General features: G+C 40.5%; 1 protein-coding gene across 1 annotated transcript in view; it reads right to left on the bottom strand.

Moving 5' to 3' along the window:
- The window catches only part of Zir (Zizimin-related), a 541,699-nt gene that overhangs the window by 480,612 nt on the left and 34,739 nt on the right, over nt 1–26,348 (bottom strand). The window contains exon 4 of the mRNA XM_067141133.2: nt 7,375–7,591. Within this exon, the coding sequence (XP_066997234.1) occupies nt 7,375–7,591 (217 nt within the window). The remainder of the gene's footprint in view (nt 1–7,374; nt 7,592–26,348) is intronic.

Genomic DNA, 26,348 nt, shown 5'->3' with positions numbered 1-26,348 from the left:
TGGTGCGAATGGATCAATCCAGCCAACTCGTAGAGTGCAATATTACCTAACATCAATGAGGCCAAACGTCAATAATAGTTGAACGACAACAGCACATGTCGTGGCTTCAAGGCCACGCGTAGATCTGTCACAAACGTCGCTGTGTACGGCCATAATAATACGACGGTCGACACACAGATTATAATTTCAAACGAGAGCAAAGATGTCTCATTGAGAAATTCATAATAATGCACAGAGACTCAGATTATGAATGCACCACTGTTATATCAACAACACACTTTCACACACGCCTTCCACTCTCCGAGTATCAAGACGGGTTACGGTCGGCCAATAAAAAAGGGAGAAATACAAATACTAAATGGTAGATCACCCACAATATCAAGCATCAGAACACGTTAATCGTGCAGCGATCTAGCACGGTTTTAAACTTACGATACATCCATTTGAAAAGCGTTAACATAGCTCCTGTGTGTGAGGGTCCCATATTATTATAAGCTACCATCTTCCGAACAGAATATAAACCAAAGAGAAGATAGTTAAAGACTTAGTCGAGGAAAGATCATTAATGTTCTCGACAGAGGGGGCTGTCCTCTATCGATTAAAACCGGAAGCACATATAATAATAGGTCGAAACCAATTCAGTGAAACATAGGTAATAAATTATGGAAACCATGCTGAAGCAGCATGTTTCATCATCACCCCCATGCGTCTTTAAAATGTGTCCGATCTTGACGAAGGGTCAAAGGGACACATTTTAAAGTGAGGCGTAAAGCTTATAATAAGAATACATACATGAAGAAATTACATATATATATATATATATAGTGCGCACTATATAACTAAAATTAACTAACCTAATTACTAACCTAATTAATTAGAGTAACAACAAATAACACTGAAAATCGCCAACAGTCACAAGGGAGCATAGATTGGTGGATTACATATTGCTTTAAAGTTCAGTACATTAAAAGAAGGAAAGGCGCTGAATTTAATCAGTCTTTTTCCTATCATTAATATGACACTTTCACGAATCGGTTGTAGGCAGGTAGAGGATAAAAATAGTCATACAATTTTCGTGTCCTATCAAATAGGTCCGTTGTTTATTTTATATTATCCTTGTCATTCGGTACTAAAATATCCTTTGATTCTTCTTTTCTTTCCCTTTCCTTTTTTCATTTTTCCCTGAAAAGAAAAAGACTTTAGAACAACGAGTTTAAGAGTGACAAATTGATCAAATCATGTTACCACCAGGTACTAATAGCTACTAGATCAATTATATTCGCCCCGTGAATGGTAGGGCTTCAACAGACTCACGTGAGCTCTGGATACTCTCTTATTTATTTCATCCTCCAACAACACGGTAACAGGTCCCAAGAATTTCACAATACGGTTGGGACCAGACCATTTTAGGCAGAGTTTCGCTCCAATTTGGTCTGCTGCCGAGCTTGTTGGGAACCTTTTAATCATTACTAAGTCTCCAACCTTTAGGGTGACTTCTCTCCTTCCCTTGTTGAACCTTTTGGCTACACGATCTCTGGCTTTGATCAGTTGCTCGACTGCTTCCTTCCATTTTTCTTCGACGCTCTTGGTCCTTAACGGTTCGGACAAATATCCAAAATTCCATTTTAATTGTAATGGGTCAGTAACATTCCTGCCCAAGAACAACTCAGCCGGTGTGTGCCGATGCGATTCATGTAGAGCACTGTTGAAAGCTAGAACAAAGAAATTTAAGTTTTCGTCCCAACTGCGCTGATCAGCGCTGTGGAACGCGGTTAGACAGGCCTTAAGATTACGATGAAACCTCTCAACATGAGACGGTTTTGGGTAGTGAGGGCTGAGAAATATCTGGTTCACTCCCCACTCAAAACACAATTGACGAAAATTACTACCGCTGAAAGTGGATGCATTGTCAGTTACCAACTTTTTGGGGGGGGCCATAAATTGCAAAGATGTGACGAGACAAGATGTGAACGGCGTTATTAGAATTGATTTTGCGCACTGGGAACAACCAGACGAATTTTGAGAAACCATCAATGACAGATAGGATACCAACGTTGCCTTTACGGGACTTGACGAGAGGGCCAAAATAATCTACGAATAACCTTTCTCCGGGGTACGTTGCCACATCAGCGGAATGCAGCCCAACTTGAGATGATTTGGCAGGTTTAGACCGTTGACACACGTCACAGCTTTTCACGTAGTCAAGCACTTCTTTTTTCATATTTGGCCAGTAGAAATCGCGAGAAACGCGATGTAATGTCTTGTACTGACCCAAATGCGCCCCTAAATAAGAGTCATGGTAATAATGTAATACCATGCGCCTTATGCTATCAGGAATGTAAATCTTGTCCTTTCCCTTATTACCACAACGACGAACTAACAATCCACGCTTAATACAAAATGATTTATCATGAAGTGACCCATCGGTGACACCTTTCATCAGTTTTTGACACTCGTCATCAGTATTCTGGTGCTCTGAAATATCAGAAAATGACCAAGGATATTTCTGCATAATATTAACGCATCCAGTACCATCAGATTTATGGTATTTCTCCGCGTCATCGGCTTCACTCACGTTTATTCCGTCAAACATACGTGACAGACAGTCAGCCACGACATTTTCCTTTCCGCGAACATGTACAATGGTGAACTTATACGCGGACAGTCGAAGAATCCACCTGGCTGTTCTTCCAAGTCGTTTGACGTTGGCACTCATCCACGACAGGGCCTGATTATCAGTGTGGACAAAGAAGTGACGGTGTTCGAGGTAAGTTCTAAATTTTTCTACACCCAACACAACGGCCAAACATTCCTTTTCGTAAATGGAGTAACGTAACTCGGCCCCGTGTAGTAGCTTGCTAAAATAAGCGATCGGGACTAGTTTTCCGTCCTCATCGGCTTGGTTTAGCACGGCGGAAATCGCAATTTCACTGGAATCGCATTGGAGCACGAAATCGCGGGAGAAATCGGGGCTGTGGAGAACAGGGGCTCGACAAAGGGCATCTTTCAGCTGATCGAAGGCAAGGATCTGGGCTTCACCCCAGACGAAACGACAATTCTTCCTTTTTAGAAGATTCAAAGGGGCCGAAATTTGAGAAAAATTCTCGATGAACCGACTGTAAAAACCCACCATACCCAAGAACCTTCTTACGCCCCGGACGTTCTTGGGCTGAGGAAACTCTTTAATACATTTAACCCTCTCAGGGTTTACAGCTATACCGGAATCCGAGATGACATGCCCCAAGAAATTCAATCGTTTGGAACAGAGAGAGACTTTTTTGGGGTTGATAGTGAACCCGTGTTTGCGCAGACGACTAAGTACCTCACGTAGGTGAGCCAGGTGTTCGTCAAAGCTTGCAGAGTATATGAGGAGATCATCCAGAAAATTAAATACATAGGAGAACTTTAGATCGCCAAAGATCGAATCCATGACCCGGCTAAGCGCTTGTCCCCCTATCGAGATGCCCATGGGTACTTTATTGAAATGAAAAAGGCCAAAAGGGGTGACAAAGGCTGTACAAGGGCGACTTTTTGGGTCCAAAGGAATCTGGTAATACGCCGAGTTAAAGTCGAAGACAGTGAAAAACCTAGCACCATGAAAATGCTGAAAGGCGCTTTCGATGGTGGGCAATGGGAAGCTGTCAAATACAATGTTCCTATTTACCTTGCGGTAATCCACAATGAAACGAAAATTCCCGTCCTTTTTAGGGATTAGGAAGGCGGGGCTACCATAAGGTGACTTGGATGGACTGATGACCTTCTTTTCTAAAAGTTCATCTACACATTCTCTCATGGCGGACAACTTCGGAGGCGAACATCCGAAAGGAGGGGACCTAACAGGAGTTTTATCTTTGAGCTCAATTGAATAAGAAAAGTTTTTTGCACAACCTAACTCAGGCGTCAAAACATCAGAAAATTCCTCCATTAAACTGTTTAGCATCAAATTCTGTCCGTCGGTTAGGTCACACGACGCACTTGGAGTCACAAAAGTAGAAAGAGGGCACACAATATTACGCAGAAAGGGGGTTTCGAAAGGATAATTTACGTCAGACCGGAAGCGGAAGGCGAAACTTCGAGTAATGAAATCAATGGATAGACCGGTCGCTTGCATAAAGTCGGTCCCTAAAATGATCGGGACAGACAGATCTGCAACAACATAAAATTTCCAATTCCACGAAAGATTATGAATTTTTATGTGGCACACGACGCGGCCCACCGGACACACTTGACGGCCTTCAGCAGACATAAACTTATCTATCTTCCCGCTGTCCGAGAGATACTCTAAATGTACGGAAGACGCAAGGCTCAGATTCAAGAAGGAAACGCTGGAACCGGTATCCAGCAGGGCGTATAGCGTGCGGGGCCCTATACAAACTTTGGCCCAGGGTGTCGACGAAGGAAGGCCCCAGATCCTTTTGTTAACACCGACATTTTGCGCCAACGAAGGGCCATTTCGCTGGCGCGCATTCCGTTTCCCTGCCCGGAACTACATCTAGGACATACACGCGCAGTGACACCAACGAGGCCACATTTAAAACACTTCAGTCGCGATTTTGACCGACAATTATTAGAAATGTGTCCCGCCTTACCGCAATTCCAGCACTTTCTTGTAGCGGACCCACGTTCAACAGGCGACTCGGAGGGTTGGATGGCGTTAATATAGCGTCGGGCCGGAGACACAACGCTGGTCCTTCGCTCGGGACTACTCGAGGGGCGCGACGCCGAAGGGGGCGCATCAAAGGATACAGACTTGAAGGACGTGTGGCAGGCGACGTCGGGGAAAGAGCATTCAGACGGAATCGGAGGGGGACGATACTGTTTATTTTGACATACGATTGATTCAAACTCGCGACCCAAGTTAATAACATCATCGACGGTCTGAACCTCGGATCTCTTAATGAATAATTTGTATTGAGGAGACAGGTTTCGGTAAAACTGGTCGAAAATTTCACACTCAGGAACCTTCACACTTAATCGGTTATACAGGGTCAAAATACCAGTTGCATAGTCGTCAACACCTTCCCCAACACCTTGGGTTCTTCTAAAGATCTCTTGTTTCAGACGATAATCCATGTCGGACAACCCGAAACGTTTTTTAATGCGATCAACGAAATCCTCCCACGATCGGACATTCGCTTTAACCAACCTAAACCACCTTAACGCCGGCCCTTCGAGCATCCCCGGAATTACAGGAACAAAAAGGTTAAGGGGTATTGAGCTGCATTCAGCGATGTCCTCGACTCTTTCAAGAAATTCAACCACATTAGAATTTTCCCCTTCCCCGGAGAAATTGAGCTTCCATTTCCTAACTATATCGAAAACGGGGTTAATATGAGGACTACGTTCACTACTGGGTCCATAACAGGGGGAAACCAAACCGACACGATTCTCATCGAGGCCACAATTTCTATCAACAACAGCATTGTTATTTCCTAAGCACACATTACTCTCACTACCTGACAGGGCAGAAGCACTATCCCGATTAATATGTTCACGCCTTTCTCTTTCGACATCGGTGACCTCTCCAGCAAATACATCACTCTCACCACTCATGTCAACAACTTTATCACTTTCCATGTCTCAACCGAGGTTTTATCCGCAATGGAAAACCCACACATACACAATGGTCATCGAAAGAGTTAATTAATAAACGACACACAAGATCAGAATTAATATAACAAGTTTCAAAAGGTTAAATCGAAAAGAAATAATGGTTTTCCTTAACGTATCCGAAACAGAATACCATTCCCAGTTCTATCTCACCCGTGCTTTTTCCAGATGAGATATCTTGATCGAGCACGTCTCTGCTACCATTTACTGGGCCACACCCTCCCTCAAGAGGAAACTGCACGTGAATCACGGTCGAGAAGGGCGTATAAATCTGCCCTGAACTGGAAATGTTATTCACCTAATTAGTTCTAGCATAAACTAACACTACTAAGAGTCGAAACCCGAATAAGTGATAAATGAATGTTTATTGAAAAGCAACGTTAATTAAAGAATTAATTGAAAAAGAAAACATAAGATATAATAGGGTGATACATACGTATATGGGTTAACACCAATGACAATTAATCGTGATATCCATATCTCATCAATATGTACATGCACAGTTGCAGAATTACGCAAGGGATCTTAGCATTTTTACTCACGAAGATTTCGCATATAACAATTGCGAGAAGAATAACTAATGAGGGTCAATACATGATTACAAATCGGGAGTACCTTATTCATTCCACCCCCTACTTCTTATCCGTTCTCTCTTTTTTTTTTTTTTAAACAATACTATGATCTCCTTTCATTAGGATCCCCCACACACCAAGGAGCGCACACACCCAAAAAAGGGTAGACCAGAAAGAATAACCCCAGCGGGCAAAGAGAAAAAGATACACAGGATGGATCAATCAGATAAAGACGGGCCATCGTGCGGCCAAGGAAAAAAAATAAATCAACATGGCGACGCCCAGGTCGAAAAAGATCAGGGCGCGCACCAAATAAAGAGAAAAATAGAACCCGAGATAAAAGGGGCAAATAACGAAAAGTTAAACATAAATAACTAGGCCGACACTGCTACATCAAAACACTCGACTCATTCATTAATTCATCCAAGACAGCCATACGAACAAATCGCCTCGAGGGCGGATAACAGTGACAACTGGTGCGAATGGATCAATCCAGCCAACTCGTAGAGTGCAATATTACCTAACATCAATGAGGCCAAACGTCAATAATAGTTGAACGACAACAGCACATGTCGTGGCTTCAAGGCCACGCGTAGATCTGTCACAAACGTCGCTGTGTACGGCCATAATAATACGACGGTCGACACACAGATTATAATTTCAAACGAGAGCAAAGATGTCTCATTGAGAAATTCATAATAATGCACAGAGACTCAGATTATGAATGCACCACTGTTATATCAACAACACACTTTCACACACGCCTTCCACTCTCCGAGTATCAAGACGGGTTACGGTCGGCCAATAAAAAAGGGAGAAATACAAATACTAAATGGTAGATCACCCACAATATCAAGCATCAGAACACGTTAATCGTGCAGCGATCTAGCACGGTTTTAAACTTACGATACATCCATTTGAAAAGCGTTAACATAGCTCCTGTGTGTGAGGGTCCCATATTATTATAAGCTACCATCTTCCGAACAGAATATAAACCAAAGAGAAGATAGTTAAAGACTTAGTCGAGGAAAGATCATTAATGTTCTCGACAGAGGGGGCTGTCCTCTATCGATTAAAACCGGAAGCACATATAATAATAGGTCGAAACCAATTCAGTGAAACATAGGTAATAAATTATGGAAACCATGCTGAAGCAGCATGTTTCAACCTCAAGTAGAAAATGGACACTTACCTTGTAATTCTCATCTTCAGATGAACAACTGTAGGTTTGAGGATCATCATCTATTTCAAATTCCTGTCTAGGAATGGCCTGAACAAGAGTAAGTCTTTCCCCGCAACGATCTCGTACCCAGCAACTGCTTGAGTGGTGGCGATAGTTATGTCTTACAACCACCCAATCAGATGTATAGCAACGCACACAATCTTGAACTCGTGGAGGTAACTCATCTCTGAAACAATATGAATTCATATTAGTATGAACAAACCACATCACATTCAAATATCTTCAACATCAGTGCAGCATAATAAAATATACTAATGCTGTTAACGTAGTAATCTACTTGACTGTTGGAAACAATATTTTTGTGTAACATCTACTCCCTAGGAACTGCAATGTATACTAAGTTACTTAATAATGCTTCAGAAACAGTCAATTTAAAACATGATCAACTAGTAAGACACCAGGGGGGCTGACACAAGCAAACATGCGGAAGCATTTCAAGAATGATCAACAGTGGGATTCAAAGTCATATACCTTGCAAATCCATGGACAGTGACCACACTTAGATGAACAGGCTACTATAACTGAAAAATACTAAAGAATAAATTCTCTCTACATTAAAAACACAGCTAAGAAGAGACAATAACCATACTGTAATCCCCAAAACATCTGGGAAGTAAATATTCTTTGCCTCTTGGAAACCTGTGTGCCAGAATTAATTTCCTTCATTGTTAAAAATATTTGTAAAAAATTTCCTGAAATTACAGAACTGTTGTAACTTCTGAATCTGATTCAGGAAGTGTTGCCTATTTTATTAATTAATTTATTTATTAAACACAATGTGAACAATCAAGTTCTTCACCACTCTGTCATTTCTGTGATTAGAGATTGAGGTCTGTTTACACATTCCACTACATGGTATTTAGAGCATGGATTATTGCATTTCTTGCACACGCAATCCTCCTTGGGTTCATGGAATGCCTCAATCTGGCAGCTCCTTCCATGAAACCCGTGTACAGTGAATCGTGTATATAGATGTCGAAGTTTGAAATTCGGTCCCTTCCAAATTTCTGACTTCATTGCATCAGTCTCCATTATTTCTTGGAGTATCTTGTCGGCTCTTTTTCCGTCTCTCCTCTATGATACTTTTATACACATGCGTTTCCGGTAGATCAAAAATGTCCTTTATGTCTTCCATGAAGAAGGTTTCCTACGCTATTTTATAGGCGTAGCTATTTCTTGAGGATATTGATACTGAGAGAGCTCTCTTAATAAATCTTGCTTTGCCGCTTTCTAGCTTCCTAAGGTTGTTTGCCGACAAGTAAGGCCAAATTAATTGAATACCATATGTGGCAGTCGACATAACTTTAATTTTGAACAGTTTCATTGCTGTTGGTAGGGATAGGTTTCGGAGTTTGGGGATGTCGTATGAGACTTCCGTTGCTGCCGTAGCTCACTCCTGTACATGTAGGGAGAAAGCAGTTCCAGTAGTTTATAATACGACACCCAGGTATTTGAAGTTGGATACGAATTCTTAAGGTTCTTCTCCGCATTTTAGCTGATCCACATTAGATATCCTTTCTCCCCTTCTAAATTTCATAGCCTTTGTTTTGAAACTATTTATTTCCATAGAATTAACTTTCGCCCATACCCTAATGTTCTCCATGGCAGTTTGTAGGTCCTCACAGTATCTTGAGTCTATAGATTGCCCAATATCTGAGGTCATTACGTTAAAGAGAACTGGACTCATTGGATCCCCTTGTAGAACATCCTTGGTTTAAGTGATACTCCTTGACATGGTAATGTCATCATAGATTGTTACATAGTTCACATTTAAAATCGATTTCAATGTTTCTAATTCACTAATGGAAGTGCCTAATATGTTTTCCAACTTATGAATAAGTATCCTCCTGTTAATACTGTCAAATGCCTTAGAATAGTGTATATAGATTGCATACAGCGGTATACAAGGTTGCGCCAAGGTCATTATTATTTCTTGCACAAGATCCTGCACAGCCTGCAGAGTTGATTTCCCCGGGGTAAAGCCGTATTGATTCGATGGTATGTTAGCACGTAGACTTTGCTCCATCGTCTTAGAAGGAGTTTAGAGAAGGTTTTGATCATAACATTTTCCAGGGCAATTCCCCTGTAAGAGTTTGGATCCTCCTTCATCCCTTTTCCTTTGTAGATCACAATTATGAGTGTCTTCCTCCATTGTTCTGGAATTGACTTACGTTTTAGGCATTGATTGAATAGGCATGTTAGCGGATCTTGCAGGTCATGGAGTGTGTCTTTTAAATGTTCTATGTAAATCCCATCAGGTCCAGCCGTTTTGTTATTTTTCCCATTGCTTGTAAGTTGGCTGACCACCTCTGTTGTAATAGGGCGCGTCTTGGATGTTTGTCAGTTGCGGAGTGAAGCCGTTTGTCCTTATGTTCGTTTCTCCAAGAAGATGAAGAAAATGTGACTCCCATTGAGACATGTTTATAACAGGAGTCGATGCCTGATTCTTTGAGTACTTTAAGATATTATAAGGCTTTGCCTTTGCCTCAAATAATAACTTCTGTTCTATATATAAATCATAATTTGTTTTCTTTTCCTTTAGTAGAGTTCTGTATTTCCGACGTTCCTCAGCACATTTCGCTAGCGCGTCCATACCATATACCCTAGCAGAGTGAAGTAAATGTAACGTTGATTGTCTCATGATGTAACATTCCTTATCAAACCATGGCTTTGCAGTGCAGTGCGATTAAATGAAGGTAATATAGTGGAAGTGTGCCGAACTGCGTCATTCAATGCTGCTGTCGCTCCATCCAGGTTCCCCAGCCCTATCATATGCATGATTGTTGGAATTACTTCTCTGCTCTTTTGCCATCCTTCCTCTCTACTGTATATGTTAGAGACTCTCTGCTTACGGGGTTCTCCAGACTCACGCAGTGTTCCATTAATTGTATTTCCGCTATTACTGGAAGGTGTTTTCTGATTGCTTCTTTTTTTGGTTACCTGTGCGTGTCCTTCTGCATTAGAGAAGATTAAGTCAATTGTGCTCCTACCATTTGGAGCAATATATGTGTAATCGTTCTTCCTGTTTAGTAGTCTTAGTTGGTAGTATAGAAGAAAGTCTGTGATCACTTGAGACTTTGTATCCCATTTGTTTATGTGGCAGTTCAGGTCACCAAGTAACAGGGTTGGTTTGTTATTATCTGTGTTCTCCAGTGTCTTCCCTAGCTCATCTATTATGACCTCAGGATCTGTACTGGGTGTGAAGGACACTCCTATTATGTTCATCCTATTAACGATTACTGTTAAAGTGTTGAATGTGCAGTTAATTTGACTGATAGGCTGTACGTGCGGCATTATGTAGCAGCTTAATCCACCTGAGGGGCGGCCTCTGACACCTTTCTTGGCTAGATAGTGAATACCGTAGAAGCCATTAATGTCTATTTCATCCATGCTAAAAGTTTATGTGAAGAGCAATATGTCATTCTTGAGAAATGTGAGCCAGGGGTTCAAGGCCAATGCATTCTTCAACCCTTCTACCGGCACATTCCAAGTCATAAATCTGATGCATTTAGAGGTATTGCTGTTGTTGAATTTGTTGCTGTGTGATCTACGCACCGGATGACCTCTTGTAACGGTAGATATTGATGATAACCTGACTTCAGAGTTAAAACTCAAAGGGGCAAAAAGTAACCCCCTTAGGCCAGAAATTTTCATTGTCAACTACTTTTTTGTCTTTCTCCAGGAGGGCTATTCTGAACGCTTTGTTCCCACCTCTTGTATGAATAGAGAAGCAAGCTTTGACGCTATTAATACCCTTTTCTGCCATATAAGAGCTGATGTCTTCTTCCGTGGACTCTTCATCTAGGTGTCCGATGTACATCCAGTATAGTCTTAGTGCCGATTTGAGTTTTCCGCCATTGTTATTCCCCCTCCCTATTTTGGCTGGGGGCAGGAGGCGAAGCTCTTGATTATGAGATCATAACTGGTATCTGCTACTTTGGGTAACGCATTCACTTCTGATGTGCCTGTCAGGTTCCTGTCGGGCCTGTCGACTTGTTACTGTAGCATACTCTGTGCTTCCAATATCCATTTCATGTTTCTTTGATGAAGTACTCATCAGAGGGCTGGATTCACAATGTAGATTATGAAATACGGACGGTTGTTGGGTCGCCTCTTTCAGTCCATTTCTAACAAATATGTGAACGTTATCGAAGATGGACTGTATCTGCTGGTTAATTTTCTGTTTTATGACGTAAAGCACTGAGATTACCATCCCTTTATCTATTTCAGCTTTAAATATAGAATTGAATACACATTTCTCGAGTAGATATAAATCTTTTTTAGGTGTAATACAGCCTTTATTTACAACTAAGAAGAAAGCATATGTTTGACAGATGAGGCATTTTACATCAGAACTGTCTGAAGTCTGTAAACAATGTATGAAAGGGTTCACAACAAACATAACTATATTTTATTTGTGTATACAACAGTATGACTAACACTGCACAACTATCGCATAGAAATTAACTGCAAAAAAAGTTTATTTTGTAGTTGCTGTCTTGGAAGCAACAGTAACATATATACAGTCGTTCATTTCAAAACAATTACCTCAGATACTGTCTACAGTGTTTTGAATAAAATCTTTAGTTTAACAGCAGCAGCAATTAAATTAAGAGGGAAAAAAGCTATACAGAACTTTCTTTCATACAAGTACTTGCATTTGCAGCTGGGAGTATTGATTATTTCCACACTATAACATCAAAAAATATTCTAAAATATAATTTTACAGAGCAATGGCACATTTGTTACATTCTTTTAAATCCTGCGAAGACTTTTTTTTTTTTTCAGAACTGGAGAAGAGGACACTTCTGGATAAAAGAGAACATGTGATTATCCTTGTACCCCTGCGTAGTTTCTCTATCATTCCCACACAGGAGAAAGGAAGAGGAAAAGCCCTGGGCCTGGTTAAAGATAGCGTTCCTTTCAAGGAATTAACACATTTATTACAGATTAAGAAATAAAACCTGCTGACTGTTTTATTTTTTTGTTTTATTTGTCAATCAAGAACGACCCGTCAGATGAGAGGACTTCGTACCTCAATATGTTTTTAATTCATTAACCATGATCACTGTCATTTCACTTCATCAAGATTTTTAATTTGTTTTTGTGTTATGTAATAATTTGTTTTGCTACTGAAGATGGTGCCTTGAGAATAGGCTGAAACATGTAGACTTTGTTCCATCTGATAGATGAGTTGATTTGTATTGATAAGGAGAATTTTATAAATATTTTTATTTTTAAAGTGATAACCATCAATACGGAATGAGATTTATAACTTGCAATATGTGCGTTAGTTGAGAAGTTTGTGTGAAATGAAGTATAAAATGGGGAAGTTAAGAGGGCTGTTACTCACCCCCTCTTCTCTCTTGCGACTGACTTGCTCTTGTGACACCTTCTGTCCGACTGGCAGTAGCTAATTCCGTGCGCCTTGTGTTGTATCTGTGTGTGTTACACGGAAGTGTATGGGTTGGGGAGGGGTGGGCGGATGAGGTATTGGCTATTCTCTGAGGAGGGTTTTTATCTGTGGGCAGAGCTTTTACGTATGGACATTTATTGATGTTTTGGAACATGTTTTCCTTTAATTTTGAATATTTTAAATTATTGTGGGGTTTGATCGCATAAGGATTTTTAGTCCCTATGTCATTTAAATTGTGGTTTCTGTTGAAAAACTGGTCTATGAAAATGTAGATGCTGACGTGTAACATGTGCACAGTCAATCAAGTGCTCATTAAAGTTTCTACTCTGAATGGGTAAAATTGTTCCAGATTAAGTTTCAACTGCTTGTAACTGATAGAATTTTGACTCTATAATGCTAGATCAGCATCTGAGTACTTTCTTTGTCAAATTCACATATTTTAAGCAAGGCCTGAAAGTTGTGAGGCAAGATTATTTTACTTGAGGCTTATGTAACATGTTGCACACAAATTGTCTACAGCACACTGACGCTGGCACTGTCGGTCAGAGGAAGGTGCTTGTTGCAGATTGCAGTGACATATAAAAGCACATTATGACAGCTGCATTGTATGAACAACCATAGTGGATTGGACATTAACCACAGAATAGAGCCGAAACTTCAGCAACGCCTTTTGCAACTATTTGAAGCTGGACTTCGATCACGAGCACCAATAAACTGCTCACCAGACATGAGTATGGATGACCTTGGTTACACTATAAGAAGTTCTCAAGAGCTAATTACATTTAGTTGAGCTTGTATGCATACACTGTGATGTTCACTGAGATAACAGTTCAATGGAATAGGTTTTCTAATATGTTATAGCTAGATCAGTGGTATGTTACAGGATTAGAATGATAATTTTAGTGCTGTAGCATAATATTTGCAAGATAACTGAAGGAAACCCTACGAGCGTACTGAAAAGTCAGGTAGGGAGACTTGTGTATCAAGTACACAAGTTCTTCAAGCATGAAGCAGAATCTGGTAGGTTAATGACTCAGGGCAGCAGTAGTATGTGGTATTAAGTGCATGTACAGTGCAGCAGAGCATGGGTGAAGTGAGCAAAAGTAATGAACAAAAAGAGAGATGTTTCAAAGTTGGATGATTTTTAACAAAGACGTACTGAGGCACAATGTATGTGAAAATGTATGACAATGGGAAGTACTCCACTGTGGAAAAACTGTTTCACAAAATAAGAGAGGTTGTTGATTGAACTATTGTTGGTCTTAAGAAATGCTGAAGGGCCATAGTTTTACACTGAAAAGGGATTCTACCGACACGGGTATCTCGTATTTAAGCACATTTAATCAATAATATTGCAAGTGAATCCCACCATCTTGAGCACAGAACGTGAGCAACTGACCCAACGTAAGTTGTACTTCAAACAATATGGACTCCTGTAGTAACTCCATGTCAAAATATATATTGCAACGTACAGAGCAAACTACTTCTACTGGGGCTCCAAGCATCTCAAACAAGTGATGCTAAGACACAAAATATATGGTATTCTCATGAATTGCTAGCAACAATGGAACAGTTATAGAAAAATGGATCATTACCTCTAAGTTCTTCAATCAACAATATCTTGTAATATGCATATTCAATTACCTTTGGAGAAGACTGTTCTGACAACTGATTATTAATATTACTTTAATACGCCATAATAAGTAATCTACTTTTGTAAAAATGTTGTTTTCCTTTCAACATACTCAGAAACATGTTAGCTTTCATCTAAGCCACATGCAGAGTCTTTATCAGGAAAATCTTGTCCAAGAGACCATGATATTTGATTCTGTGGTTTACTAGTAGAATTAGGTGAGAATCTGGACAGTTGTTATTAGTAGGCTATGTACCTGATCTTGTTATCTTTTGTTATGTTTGATATATTTTATCATGAAAGTTTACACCTGTTAATAGATCCACATGGGTCGACGTCCTGAACAAATAACAATAAATTTAAAAAAATACTTGTTAATAATAATAATAATAATAATAATAATAATAATAATAATAATAATAATAATAATAACCAGTTAGACAGAGCAGTGTCCTCCTTTGCTGCAACTGTTAGGAACAAAAACCCAAGCTCAGAAATCTGTCTACACAGGCAATGAATGTTCCAAGCTGCACATCAGACAACAGGTAGCTGACCTCAGCGGGATCTTAAATGGGCAATACCGCTTGGAATATCTTGTCTCACTCTTCTCTCTCTCTGTGTTCCTTCCCGCTCCACCAGAGTCAAAGAACTTCTCCACATTCCCCACACTCAGCACTCAATACTTCAACGATATTTCCTAATCCACCTCCCACCTCTATTTAACACTATTAATAAGAAACATGAGCTAGATATATCATCAAGTAAAAGTATATTCAAGAGGGGTGCAAATAGTCTTTTAATGATAAGTTGATGTGAAGTGGTTATACCACCATCTTGATCCACGACGACTGGGCTATGGAGATGGACATTCACATGGTTTTCGATTTGGACAGCTGTTATTAGTAGGCTGTGTACCTCATCTTGTTATCTTTTGTTATGTCTGTTATATTTTATCATGAAAGTTTACACTTGTTAATGAGTCTGTTGACAGTACAAGTTAAATTTGCTCACTGTAGCTGTATCTTGTGCTTTGTGAATAAATAAATAAATACATTTATTCACGCTGGGTAAAATGGTAGGCCTAAAATGTAATTCTTTAATATCTATGTTATTAGTGACCCTATTGATAAACATTGTAAAACAAAGGCTATAGAAATTGTAATTTCCTATCATTTATGTCTTGTACAGCTTTACCATATCAGCTATTATAACAGAGATATTCATGAATTTATACTTTGTTGCTTAGTCCATATCAATGCCAAACCATGAGAAAATGGCTGAACAGACCTTAATGAAAATTGGTGTAATAAGACAATATAGTCTAGACTAGAGTGTCCGCCAAAAAAATGTATACACTCTTTGTTAGACGATATCGGGATATGGACAATGTCAACTGTTATCATTGTTTTTAAATGTTGTAGTATGGTCTTTCGCTCAACAGATGTCGGTACTTGCATCACGATAATGGGGAAACAAAATGGCTGGAGCACGCTTGACATTCGAGCAACGAAAGTACATTCTGAAGTGGTTTATCAGGTTTGACAATAACGCTGAAGTGCAACGTCAGTGGAGGAGGGAGTTTGAAACAGAACCCCTAACACGCCTAACAATTAAACGCATTACTGGAAAGATTGAGACACATAGAACGATTTGTAATATTCACAAAGGAAGATTGGGAAGAACACGCAAGGCTACCAGTCCTGCTTCGTCGGCTCACGTGTTGGAAAGTTTTGCTAATTCTTCACAGAAGTCTGCTACGCAATGTGCACGAGAAGTGGAGATTAGCAGTACAAGTGTACAATGAATTTTAAAAACAGCTAACTGGAAAGTTTACATCCCACGATTACTGCATGCACTTATTGAGGACGATCCTGATCGTCGAATGCAATTTTGCGAATGATGTCACCAAATGGTAACCCAAGTTGAACAATTTCTGACAAAGTTAGTGTGGTCTGATGAAGCCCGGTTTAAACTTAATGGAACAGTGAATCGACATAACTGTGTTATTAGTTCATGTTCATGTGGACAAGGCGGTCAATCTACCTGGGGTTAATGTCTGGTGTGGACTGTCATCAAGGAGCTTACTAGGATCCTTTTTCTTTGATAGTACTGTCACTGGAGCAGTGTACTTGGAAATGTTACGCACATTAATTTCACCAGCTGTACGTGTGCTTTATGGAGTCGATGATGAAGTCTTCTACCAACAGGACGGGGCGCCACCACACTACCATGTAGCAGTATGAGCTTTCCTGGATGACAATCTGCCGGTACATTGGATTGGACAACGAGGGCCCATTGAGTTCCCCCCACGGTCACCCGATCTTACCCCTATGAACTTTTACTTGTGGGGAACTGTGAAAAATCAAGTCTATCGACATAAGCCATGCACGCTGAAGGCCCTTCGCCAGTAGATTACAGCGGCAAGTGCAGAGATCCCCATTCAAACATTGACGGATGTAATTGCAGCGACTGCTCGTTGTTCTACTATGCATCTGGCAGCCAACGGTGAACATTTTGACCATCTCATGCAACCATATGTTTAACTGAAGACAGTACTACATGTGTAATCACAATGTTAATGTATTGTTAAAAAAAACACACAATAAATAGTTTTTGTTCCGTAAAGAGTGTATACATTTTTCTGCCAGACCCTGTATTATTAATGTTACTCATGTTGGGTGAAATGGTAGTTTAAGAGAATGCTTAAAACTTAATTCTCAAATATCATTGTTTTGGGTGGTCCTAGCGATAAATTCTACATAACAAACGTTATAGATACAACAATTTCATATTATTAATGTCTTTTAAAGTTTTATCATACCGTCAATGATAACAGAGGTAACATAATTTAAACTTTTGTTGTTTAATCCATGTCAACACCAAGCATCACTAGCATAGAAATATTCTGCTCATGGTTTTTTGTCGTGACTGTCTTAAGCCGAGAAACCACATGGTCATCAGAACATATTGGCAAGAGAATTTTTAAAATAAATTTAAAAATTAGAAAAAAGTTGTGAAGGAACATCATGAGAGAAGGAAGAAGGACTCCCTTCACACTGAATATCCTAATATCACAGAATCGGAAAAAAACTAAATATGAAGGCCTACAATATTGAAAGCCGATAAAATTGATCAACAATAACGTTACATCGGCTATTGTTTGTTGTGATGTGCTTTGTCTCCTCTGTTGCCACTCATCTCCAATAAATGGCATTACTGCTGCGTGCCCAGGAGAACAGCCTGACTTAATATTGGCTGGAAGTAGCTGCGGAGTTTTTTATTTTTTTAGCATGCCATCCTATAGTTCATATATGTTCTGATAACTACTGGTACGTGACACACTGGTTCACCGTAAGTTCACCGAACAAAAAATTAGCCACCCCTGGAGAAATCATTACAAGCATCATTTAATACTGTGTAACTCCACCTCTGGACTTGACAACTGCCTGGATTTGGTTAGGAAGTGAACCCAAAAGGTTGTGCAGGTATATTACATAAAGGTTAAGCCACTTGCTGAGGATTTGATCATGCAATTCCACCAAATTGGGGGGATGCTGATGTCGGCGTGTTTTACAAGCTGTTCCAACATGTCCAACAGATTTTCAATGGGGTTCAAGTCAGGTGATTTTTCAAGCCAATTGAAATATAATAGGGTGGGGGAGTGTTCATAAAACCAGTCACATACACTACCGATCAAAAGTTTTCGATCACCTATGCACAAAACTAGATACTTTATCACAATGTACAAACACATCGTAAAAACTAAATAGACCAACAAAATATATATTTTCTCTCTCTCTATCATGAAGTAGAATACAATATGGTTTATATTTTAGCCTCTTCAAAGTATCCACCCTTTGCCCTCCGAACATCTGCACAAACTCTTGGCATTCTGGAAATAAGATTTTGTAGTGTTCGTGTAAATACTGCAGTCCAACAGCTCTGTAAATTATTACATAGCTCTTCAACATTAGCTGACCTCAGTTTTCGGACCTCCCTGTCAAGTTCATCCCATAACAGTTCAATGGGATTTAAGTCTGGTGACTGACTTGGCCAAATCATATTTTTCAGTTCCCCACATTTCTCTTTTCTACTGACATAGCCACACAATTTAGAAGAATGTTTAGGGTCATTGTCCTGCTGCAGAATAAACCAACGACCACTAAGCCTCTTGCCAGATGGAACTGCATTGTTGATCAGTATCCTGTGATTCCTTCCTTCTTTAATGTTCCATTAATTCACACTAGATCACAGACTTTATCACCCGCAACACATCCCGAAACCATAACCGACTCTCCACCATGCTTCACCATACATGTCGCACACTGACTTTTCATATGTTCTCCACGAAGTCGACAAACAAACATTTGAAGATGGCTCCCAAATACTTCAAACCTCAATTCATCCGCGAATAACACCTTGGACCATTGCTGCACGCTCCAGTTTCTATGTTGCTGTGCCCATTGCATTCTTTTCACCTTATTTTGTGTCCATAATAAAGATTTTTTGGCCGCTAAGCACCCCTTTAAACCTTGTACACGAAGACGGTGTTGCACTGTTGAGACAGAGATTGGAGCAGCTCGCATATTATTGACTTCCTCACGAATTTCAGGTGCCGTACGAGTCCTCTGGCGTTTACTCTGTACACATATGAACTGATCTTCCCTGTATGATGTTACACGGGGTCTTCCAGATCACGAAACACTTGCATTGGCACCGGTTGGCTTGAACCGTTGCAATGTATACACCACTGTAGATTGGGCTACGCCAATTTTTGTTGTTATTGTCTTACTAATACCCTTCGTGATGCAGAGCTACAATTACAGCACGTTTTTCAGTTCCAATCTACTGCTTCCGTCCCACTTGGAGCTAATATAGTATGCACCTGATCAGATACACAAACACACTGCTAGCTGCACACAGTGTACTGAAAACTAATGTGAACTGCTTGCTACCCAGACAGCTGAAGGAATGAGGCCTATTCGAGTGGACACGTCTTGGGTACAGACACGTCAGTGTTTTTGTGGTTACTCATCAGCGACCCTCCATGCGGAGAACCGGTTAAATACACAACAGAGTCGTTCCGTCTTTACATGTTTATGCTTGTTTTATTATCAGAACAGGGCTATGATAGATTATTTAAAACTACATCTCTGTTTTAACCTCAAATCCATAGTTGTGATAGGTGATCGAAAACTTTTGACCGGTAGTGTACATGTCCAACCAGATGAACTTTGCTGTTGTCATCTTGAAAATTCAGGATATCAATAGCAATACTCCTCATGTAGATGTTGACTGAAAGGCAACACCTGATTATCCAAAATGTTTAAATAAACATGCTGGTTCATTTTAGTGGTCACCTCAGTGAGCGGGCGCAATCCATGATACAAAAGACACCCCCAAAACATCACAGACCCACTTCCGGCTTGAACCTGACCTTCGATGCACTCGATGACGTAGATCATTGGCATACGGCGTCAATGAAATACAGGCAAAAACATGGTCCGTCAGACCACATTACGTTCCGCCAGTTAGCTACCGTCCACGTTCGATGATTTCTAGCCCACTTAAGACATGCAGCTTTATGTCACTGTATGAGCAATGGCCACTTGCGATGTGACAGACTCCAAATGTTCATTGCATGCAGTTCTTGTCACAATGTTCTCTTGCTAACAGGTTGGGATGGGCTTTCATTCACTGACTGCAGCAATTCCTGTCGGGTTTGGAAGCAATTTTGACTGACAAGCCGTGAAACGTGTCTCTGGTCCCTCTTAGTTATGATCTTTTTCGGACCACAATTCTGATGATGTGTTTCGGGGCCACGTGTAGTAGGCCTACACCACTCCTTGTAGATACGCTGAACAGTCCACTGCAAAACACCAACAAATACAGCAATTTCACGCATCGTATGGCCATGGGCACAGCCAAACTCCATTGTACCTTTTTACCACTCTGTTACATCCTTACATCTACCCATGTTGACGTACACTGTACGCTTGAAACATCAATGTCTCACTGATCGCTACTACCTTATGCCCACATAGAGGCAGTGCACGTGCAGTTGAGCATGGGACTTGTTCGTTGCACCATCTGTACAGGCTTAACGACCCATCTGTGTATGCCCTCTAGGGTGACTAATTTTTTGTCCAGTGAGTTTAGTATTCCAGTTATTCGATCCCTGGTACGAGGCGCTGATAGGAATAGGGAGTATACACACTTAACGGAAAATGGCAGAACAATGTTCACTGCTTTCTGTGGCCATGCCATTCCAGCTCTGGAACTTGGCAATGTTAAAATGTGAGCATAGTACCTACTGTTTGTGTAAAGTGAGAAACTGTGTCATTTTCCATTTGATTGAGCAATTCATATGATAGCATTGTTTTTATAGGCAGCATTCCAGTCTGTTAATATTCTGACAAGAATATGGACCCCACTGTAATGACCTACGTCGAGTATGAGTATGTGATATGAACTTTACCCTATTTCACTAACTACCTATGCAAGTTTTAAATTAAATGTATAGTTCTGAATAAGAGAACTTCCTTCATATTACACATTACAACCATATATCACCTTTGAAATACAACATCTCTAATCTTGTAAGGTGTTACTTTAATGTGACAGAAAACTGTGAATATATTTTAAATATGTATTCTATCAATATAAGTACACTTTTATAAATTTTTATTTTCTTTATATATTTAGCCAATAATTATGCCTGATTTCAATTTTATGATGTTCTCTACAAAGAATGAACCTTGATTTCAATTTTATGATGTTCTCTACAAAGAATGAAATATGAAGTTCATAACTTGTAATATGTCTGGTTCAGTTTAATATTTGTCTGTGTCTGTTATAGCATCATGGGGAAATGACATTTGGTATTTCAATGTAGAATGTTCAAGGTTATTCCACTGAGGCTCAACTTGTAGGATTCCAGCAAGATATAGCAGATATCCTGGATTCAGGAGGTCAAATGGACTGCATCACGATTGATCTATCTACAGCATTTGATAGGGTAGATCATGGGAGACTACTGGCAAAAATGAGTGCAACTGGACTAGAAAAAAGAGTGACTGAATGGGTAGCTAAATTTTTAGAAAATAGAACTCGGAAAATTAGAGTAGGCGAAGCTTTATCTGACCCTGTAATAATTGAGAGGGGAATTCCTCAAGGCACCTTTACGTTTTCTTTTATATATCAATGATATGTGCAAAGAAGTGAAATCAGAGATAAGGCTTTTTGCAGATGATGTTATTCTGTACAGAATAATAAATAAGTTACAAGATTGTGATGATGATGATGATGATGCTTGTTGTTTAAAGGGGCCTAACATCTAAGGTCATCAGCCCCCAATGGTACAAGATGGACGACATGAGATGATAATTAAAATATTAAAATGTATCCACTGACTAGAGTTTAAAATAAATGATGACGAAAAATGATTATGAGTTTAAAACAATCAGTGGATCTAATTTGCAATGCCTTATTTTCTAATAAAAGTATAGAAAATAGAGGTGATAATGAAATAAGGCATTGCCTGGAAGTTCACATATATATATATATAATTCATGTCAGAAGTTAAAATAACGTGCTAAAATACGCAAACGTGAACAAAAATAGAGTCATAGGGATAAAAGTGCAGTTAACACAAATACACTAAAACAAAGGACATTATTACACATGATAAGAAAGACCACTATCCTTCATAAAACAGATGGCGTGGTCTGCTGACTGCTCGTCATCTTGCAGGATAAGGGAAATGGTACTCGGGAGTGTTAGCCTACAGCGCAGATCAACCAGGTTCCAAGCACTCCATAAGAATGTGTACCATGATTGCCGTAAGTACACATTGGAGTGGGTTCTCCTTTCAATAAATGGGAGTGCGTTAGTATATAGCACCTGATCCAAAGACGACATAATACCACTGCTTCCCTCCGGGAAGCCCTAAGAGGAAGTCCTCCATACCTTCGTTGTACCTATTATCGCTCTCAGCTTATTTGGAAGTGGAGTGGCCTGCCACTCCATCTCCCAATGGGACATAACCAGATGTCTAAGCTGAGAGCGAATATCACTTGCTGGAACCTTGTATGGCAACGAGGGCAGTGTTACTGCCTCCTTGGCAGCCTTATCTGCTAACTAGTTTTCCTCTACACCCATGTGGCTTGGGAGCCACATAAACGTGATTCTGGTGCTGGCATCTGAACACCTGGAAAACAGGTCCTTGATCCGCTGCACCAGAGGGTGCCGAGGGAAACGGGTATCAATAGACTGTAGCGAGCTCAAGGAGTCAGTACACACCAGAAAGTGTCGGCGCTCATCAGACAGTGCGTACCGCAGAGCTTCACAGATAGCATAGAGCTCCGCTGTGTACATACTACAGGCTTCTGGGAGAGCAAAAAGAAACCTATCAGTGTTGACAACGAACACACAGCCCACTTTCGTGTCTGTTCTCGAGCCATCCGTGTAAACGACGAATGAAACTGGATACCGGCCAACAACGGACAGGAAGAGCTACCGATAAATCGAATGGTCCGTGTTTTCCTTCGGGCCAGTGTGCATATCCAGGATTATTTCAGATCGTCATTTTACCCACGGAGGTACCCCACTTGGTTGTCTGACAAGGCAAGGAACCAAAGGTACATCAAACAATCTGTGACTGCTATCCAAGTGTATTCTAACCGGCTGCGTTGCTCGAGGACAAGCAGCGTACAGCCAACGGTGTCCATAGTTGAATACGCTAGGACAGCTTGGATAAAGTGACATCTGTCACAAATTTGCTGCATGCGATAAAAGCATTTGCTGGCGCCTCAGGTGTAAAGGTGGCACACCAGACTCAGCCAGCAGGCCAATGGGGCTTGTTCGAAAAGCTCCCGTTGCCAAACTAACCCTCCTGTGGTGGATGCTGTTCGGTTTCACAAGCATGCTTGGTCTTGCTGAGCCATATGCCGCACTGCCGTATTCTAATCTGGATAAAATATGTGCCCTATAGAATCGTACGAGCACCGTGCGGCCAGCACCACAATTATTGCTGCCAAGAAACTTCAAGATATTCAGCTTCTTGGTGCATTGCACTTTTAACTACCGCATGTGTGACTCCCACGATAATTTGCTATCGAAAAGGAGCCCAAGAAATCGGTAAGTGTCAACTACAGGAAGAGCAACATTTCCTAAATAAAGCTCAGAATGCAGATGAAGAGTGTGTTGCCAACAAAAGTGGACAACAGAGGTCTTTGCGGTGGAAAACCGAAAACCATGTCTAAGTCCACTGTTCCACTCTCCTAATAGCTTGCTGTAATTGTTGCTCTGCGACTGCCATATTACATGGGCTATAGTGCAGAACAAAATCGTCCACATATAGCGACGGTATTACTACTGAACCAGCAGCGACAATACCATTTATGGCAATTACAAACAGAGTGACACTAAGAACCGATCCCTGTGGTACTCCATTTTCTTGAGCGTGGTATTGCGAATATGCCCTCCCAACTCAAACACGGAATAGATGGAGTTACTACAAGCTAGCTCCTTAGCACGCTTTCTTTCTGAGCTCCCGTTGAGTTCGCCAGACTTCATGTCCCTCCAAGGCAAATTAATCAATCGGTGCTACCGCTCCTACCGTAAGAACCGCAAGTGCGGATAATGTGCGATATGTGCTCGTAATACGCAAAGCTGATCTCCGCTGTACTGTAGTTATCCTTCGCTGGTATTTTTCTAACTTCAGAGATTCAGCCCAGACTTTAGCACCATATAGAAGTGTCAAGTGAACTATCGACGTCAGAAGTCGTCGTTTGCTAGACTTCGGACCTTTAACATTGCTCATTAATCTACTCGGCGCAATCGTTGTTTTCACCGCCCTATCCATCACCTGTCTGATATGATCCAAAAAGGTAAGTTTGGTATAAAATGTCACACCGAGGTACTTTATACTTCTAGATATTTCGATTACTGTTTGTCAAATATACATTGGAATAACGGTCATGATCCTTTTTCTTGTCAAGAGAACTATCTCTGATTTATGATTTGCCAGTCATAATCTGTGATTCGCCATCCAATCTTTCACCCGTCGCATCACTTGATTTAGCTTAAAATGAGCTAGCTCCAAATTTCAAGCTATCAAAACAGCTATATCATCAGCAGAGCCCACTAGCATCATGTCTTCCAGCATCTCTAGCCTCAACAATCCATCATACACAATGTTCCACAGATTTGGGCCAAGGATGGACCTTGTGCTGCACCAGCTGTGAGCCTTTTCACTCTCTGCCCATCTTCTAAGTGATATAGTAGACTATGATCTTTCAAATAATTTCTCATTATGCGCATGAGATATTCTGGTAGTATGAAAGTTTCTTGAAGCGCTTCCAACATGTCATTCCATCGTACTGAGTTGAAAGCATTCTTGACATCCAGAGTCACAAGGAGTGTCACTTTCCGCAGTACTGTATCCTTCCCACACTGCATCGATTGTCGAATGTCCTCTTCAAAAACCATGTTGACGATCAGCGAGGTCCCCAGCTAGTTGAACTGCTGAAAGTATCCTTGGCTGCAGAGGTTTCTCTAATCCTTTCCCAGCAGTTTCCAGCATACATAAAGGCCTATAGCCCCCAGATTTCCCTTTGCTTATTAAAACTAGCCGAGCTGTTTTCCAGCAAACACTAAACACCCTTGATAGCAGGCAGCTATTGTACATTTTCAGCAGCATATGTGGGCAGAAATCTGCTACCAGCTTTAGTTCCTCTGCTGGAATACCATCTAGTCCTGGGGACATTTTATTTCTAACGGAGCTAACCGCTCTCATCAATTCTTCTGTAGTAAAAAGCGGTACATCACCTATGAAGTGTTCATCATCATCAGCAGACCTCTCAGGATGATCTGGAAATAATGTATCTACAATATCCTCCATTGCATTTCAGTCCATGATCAAATTTGAGAAACTTCCAAATTTCTGCATAACGATCTTGTATCTTAAACCAAATGGGTCGTCATAAACTTCCTTAGCCATTTTCTACATTCGTCGACTTTACTCTTGTTAATAGCATTTCTCAGTTCTTTCTTTGCCGACTTATACTCAGCTGTGAGTGAGGCACCTTCTTGGCTGACTCGTAGTCTCTGTGCCCTCCGTCTAAGTTGCAGACAACGTTTTCTCTGGTCAGCAAATTCTTTGGTCCACCAATACACTGAAAGCTTCATGTTTCATAATGCATTATGAGTCATGGACAAATCACATGCTCTCCAAATAAGCTGCATGGTGAGTTCGAAACATTTCTCAGCCGCTTCTTTCCCTTTATAACAACTTGGTTCTGTTATACTATGCATTTCATTTCTTAAGACAGCAAGAAATTTCTCTCCGTCCATACTTTCTACATTCCACCGTGTTGGTTCATACAATTTAATATTCATCTGTGGAGTTTTAGGAAGGACACAAAAAATAATGTACTGGTAATCACTTCCCATGTATTCTTCAATCACCCGCCAGTCATTGATTTTCAACACGATGTCCTCAGATACAAAAGTCACGTCCGGTATAGTTCCCCTACAGCCCGGTCATCGAAAGGTTCGCACATTTCCAATATTAGTGACCATCAAACCCAACCTAGTGGCCATCTCCATAGTTTGGAGCCCTCTAGAGTTGTACTGTGACATATCCCATTCTAGTGCTTGGGCACTGAAATCACCAGCAACGATTAAACTACTGTCAAACCTTTGTAATACATACTCTAAGCCATTCAGCTTAGCCTGAAACTCAAATACTGACTCATTTGGAGTAAATTAACAGCTCACGAAAGTATATCTACCAGTGCGGACACAAACAAAACCGTCTCCACATCCTTGGTTTGACAATGGGCATTTTCTCAAATCTGGTATCCAAATTGC

The sequence above is a fragment of the Anabrus simplex genome, chromosome 2 (genome assembly GCF_040414725.1).
Source record: "Anabrus simplex isolate iqAnaSimp1 chromosome 2, ASM4041472v1, whole genome shotgun sequence".
NCBI lineage: Eukaryota > Metazoa > Arthropoda > Insecta > Orthoptera > Tettigoniidae > Anabrus > Anabrus simplex.
Note: the sequence above shows the minus strand (reverse complement) of the source record. Positions and strands in the feature narration are given on the sequence as shown.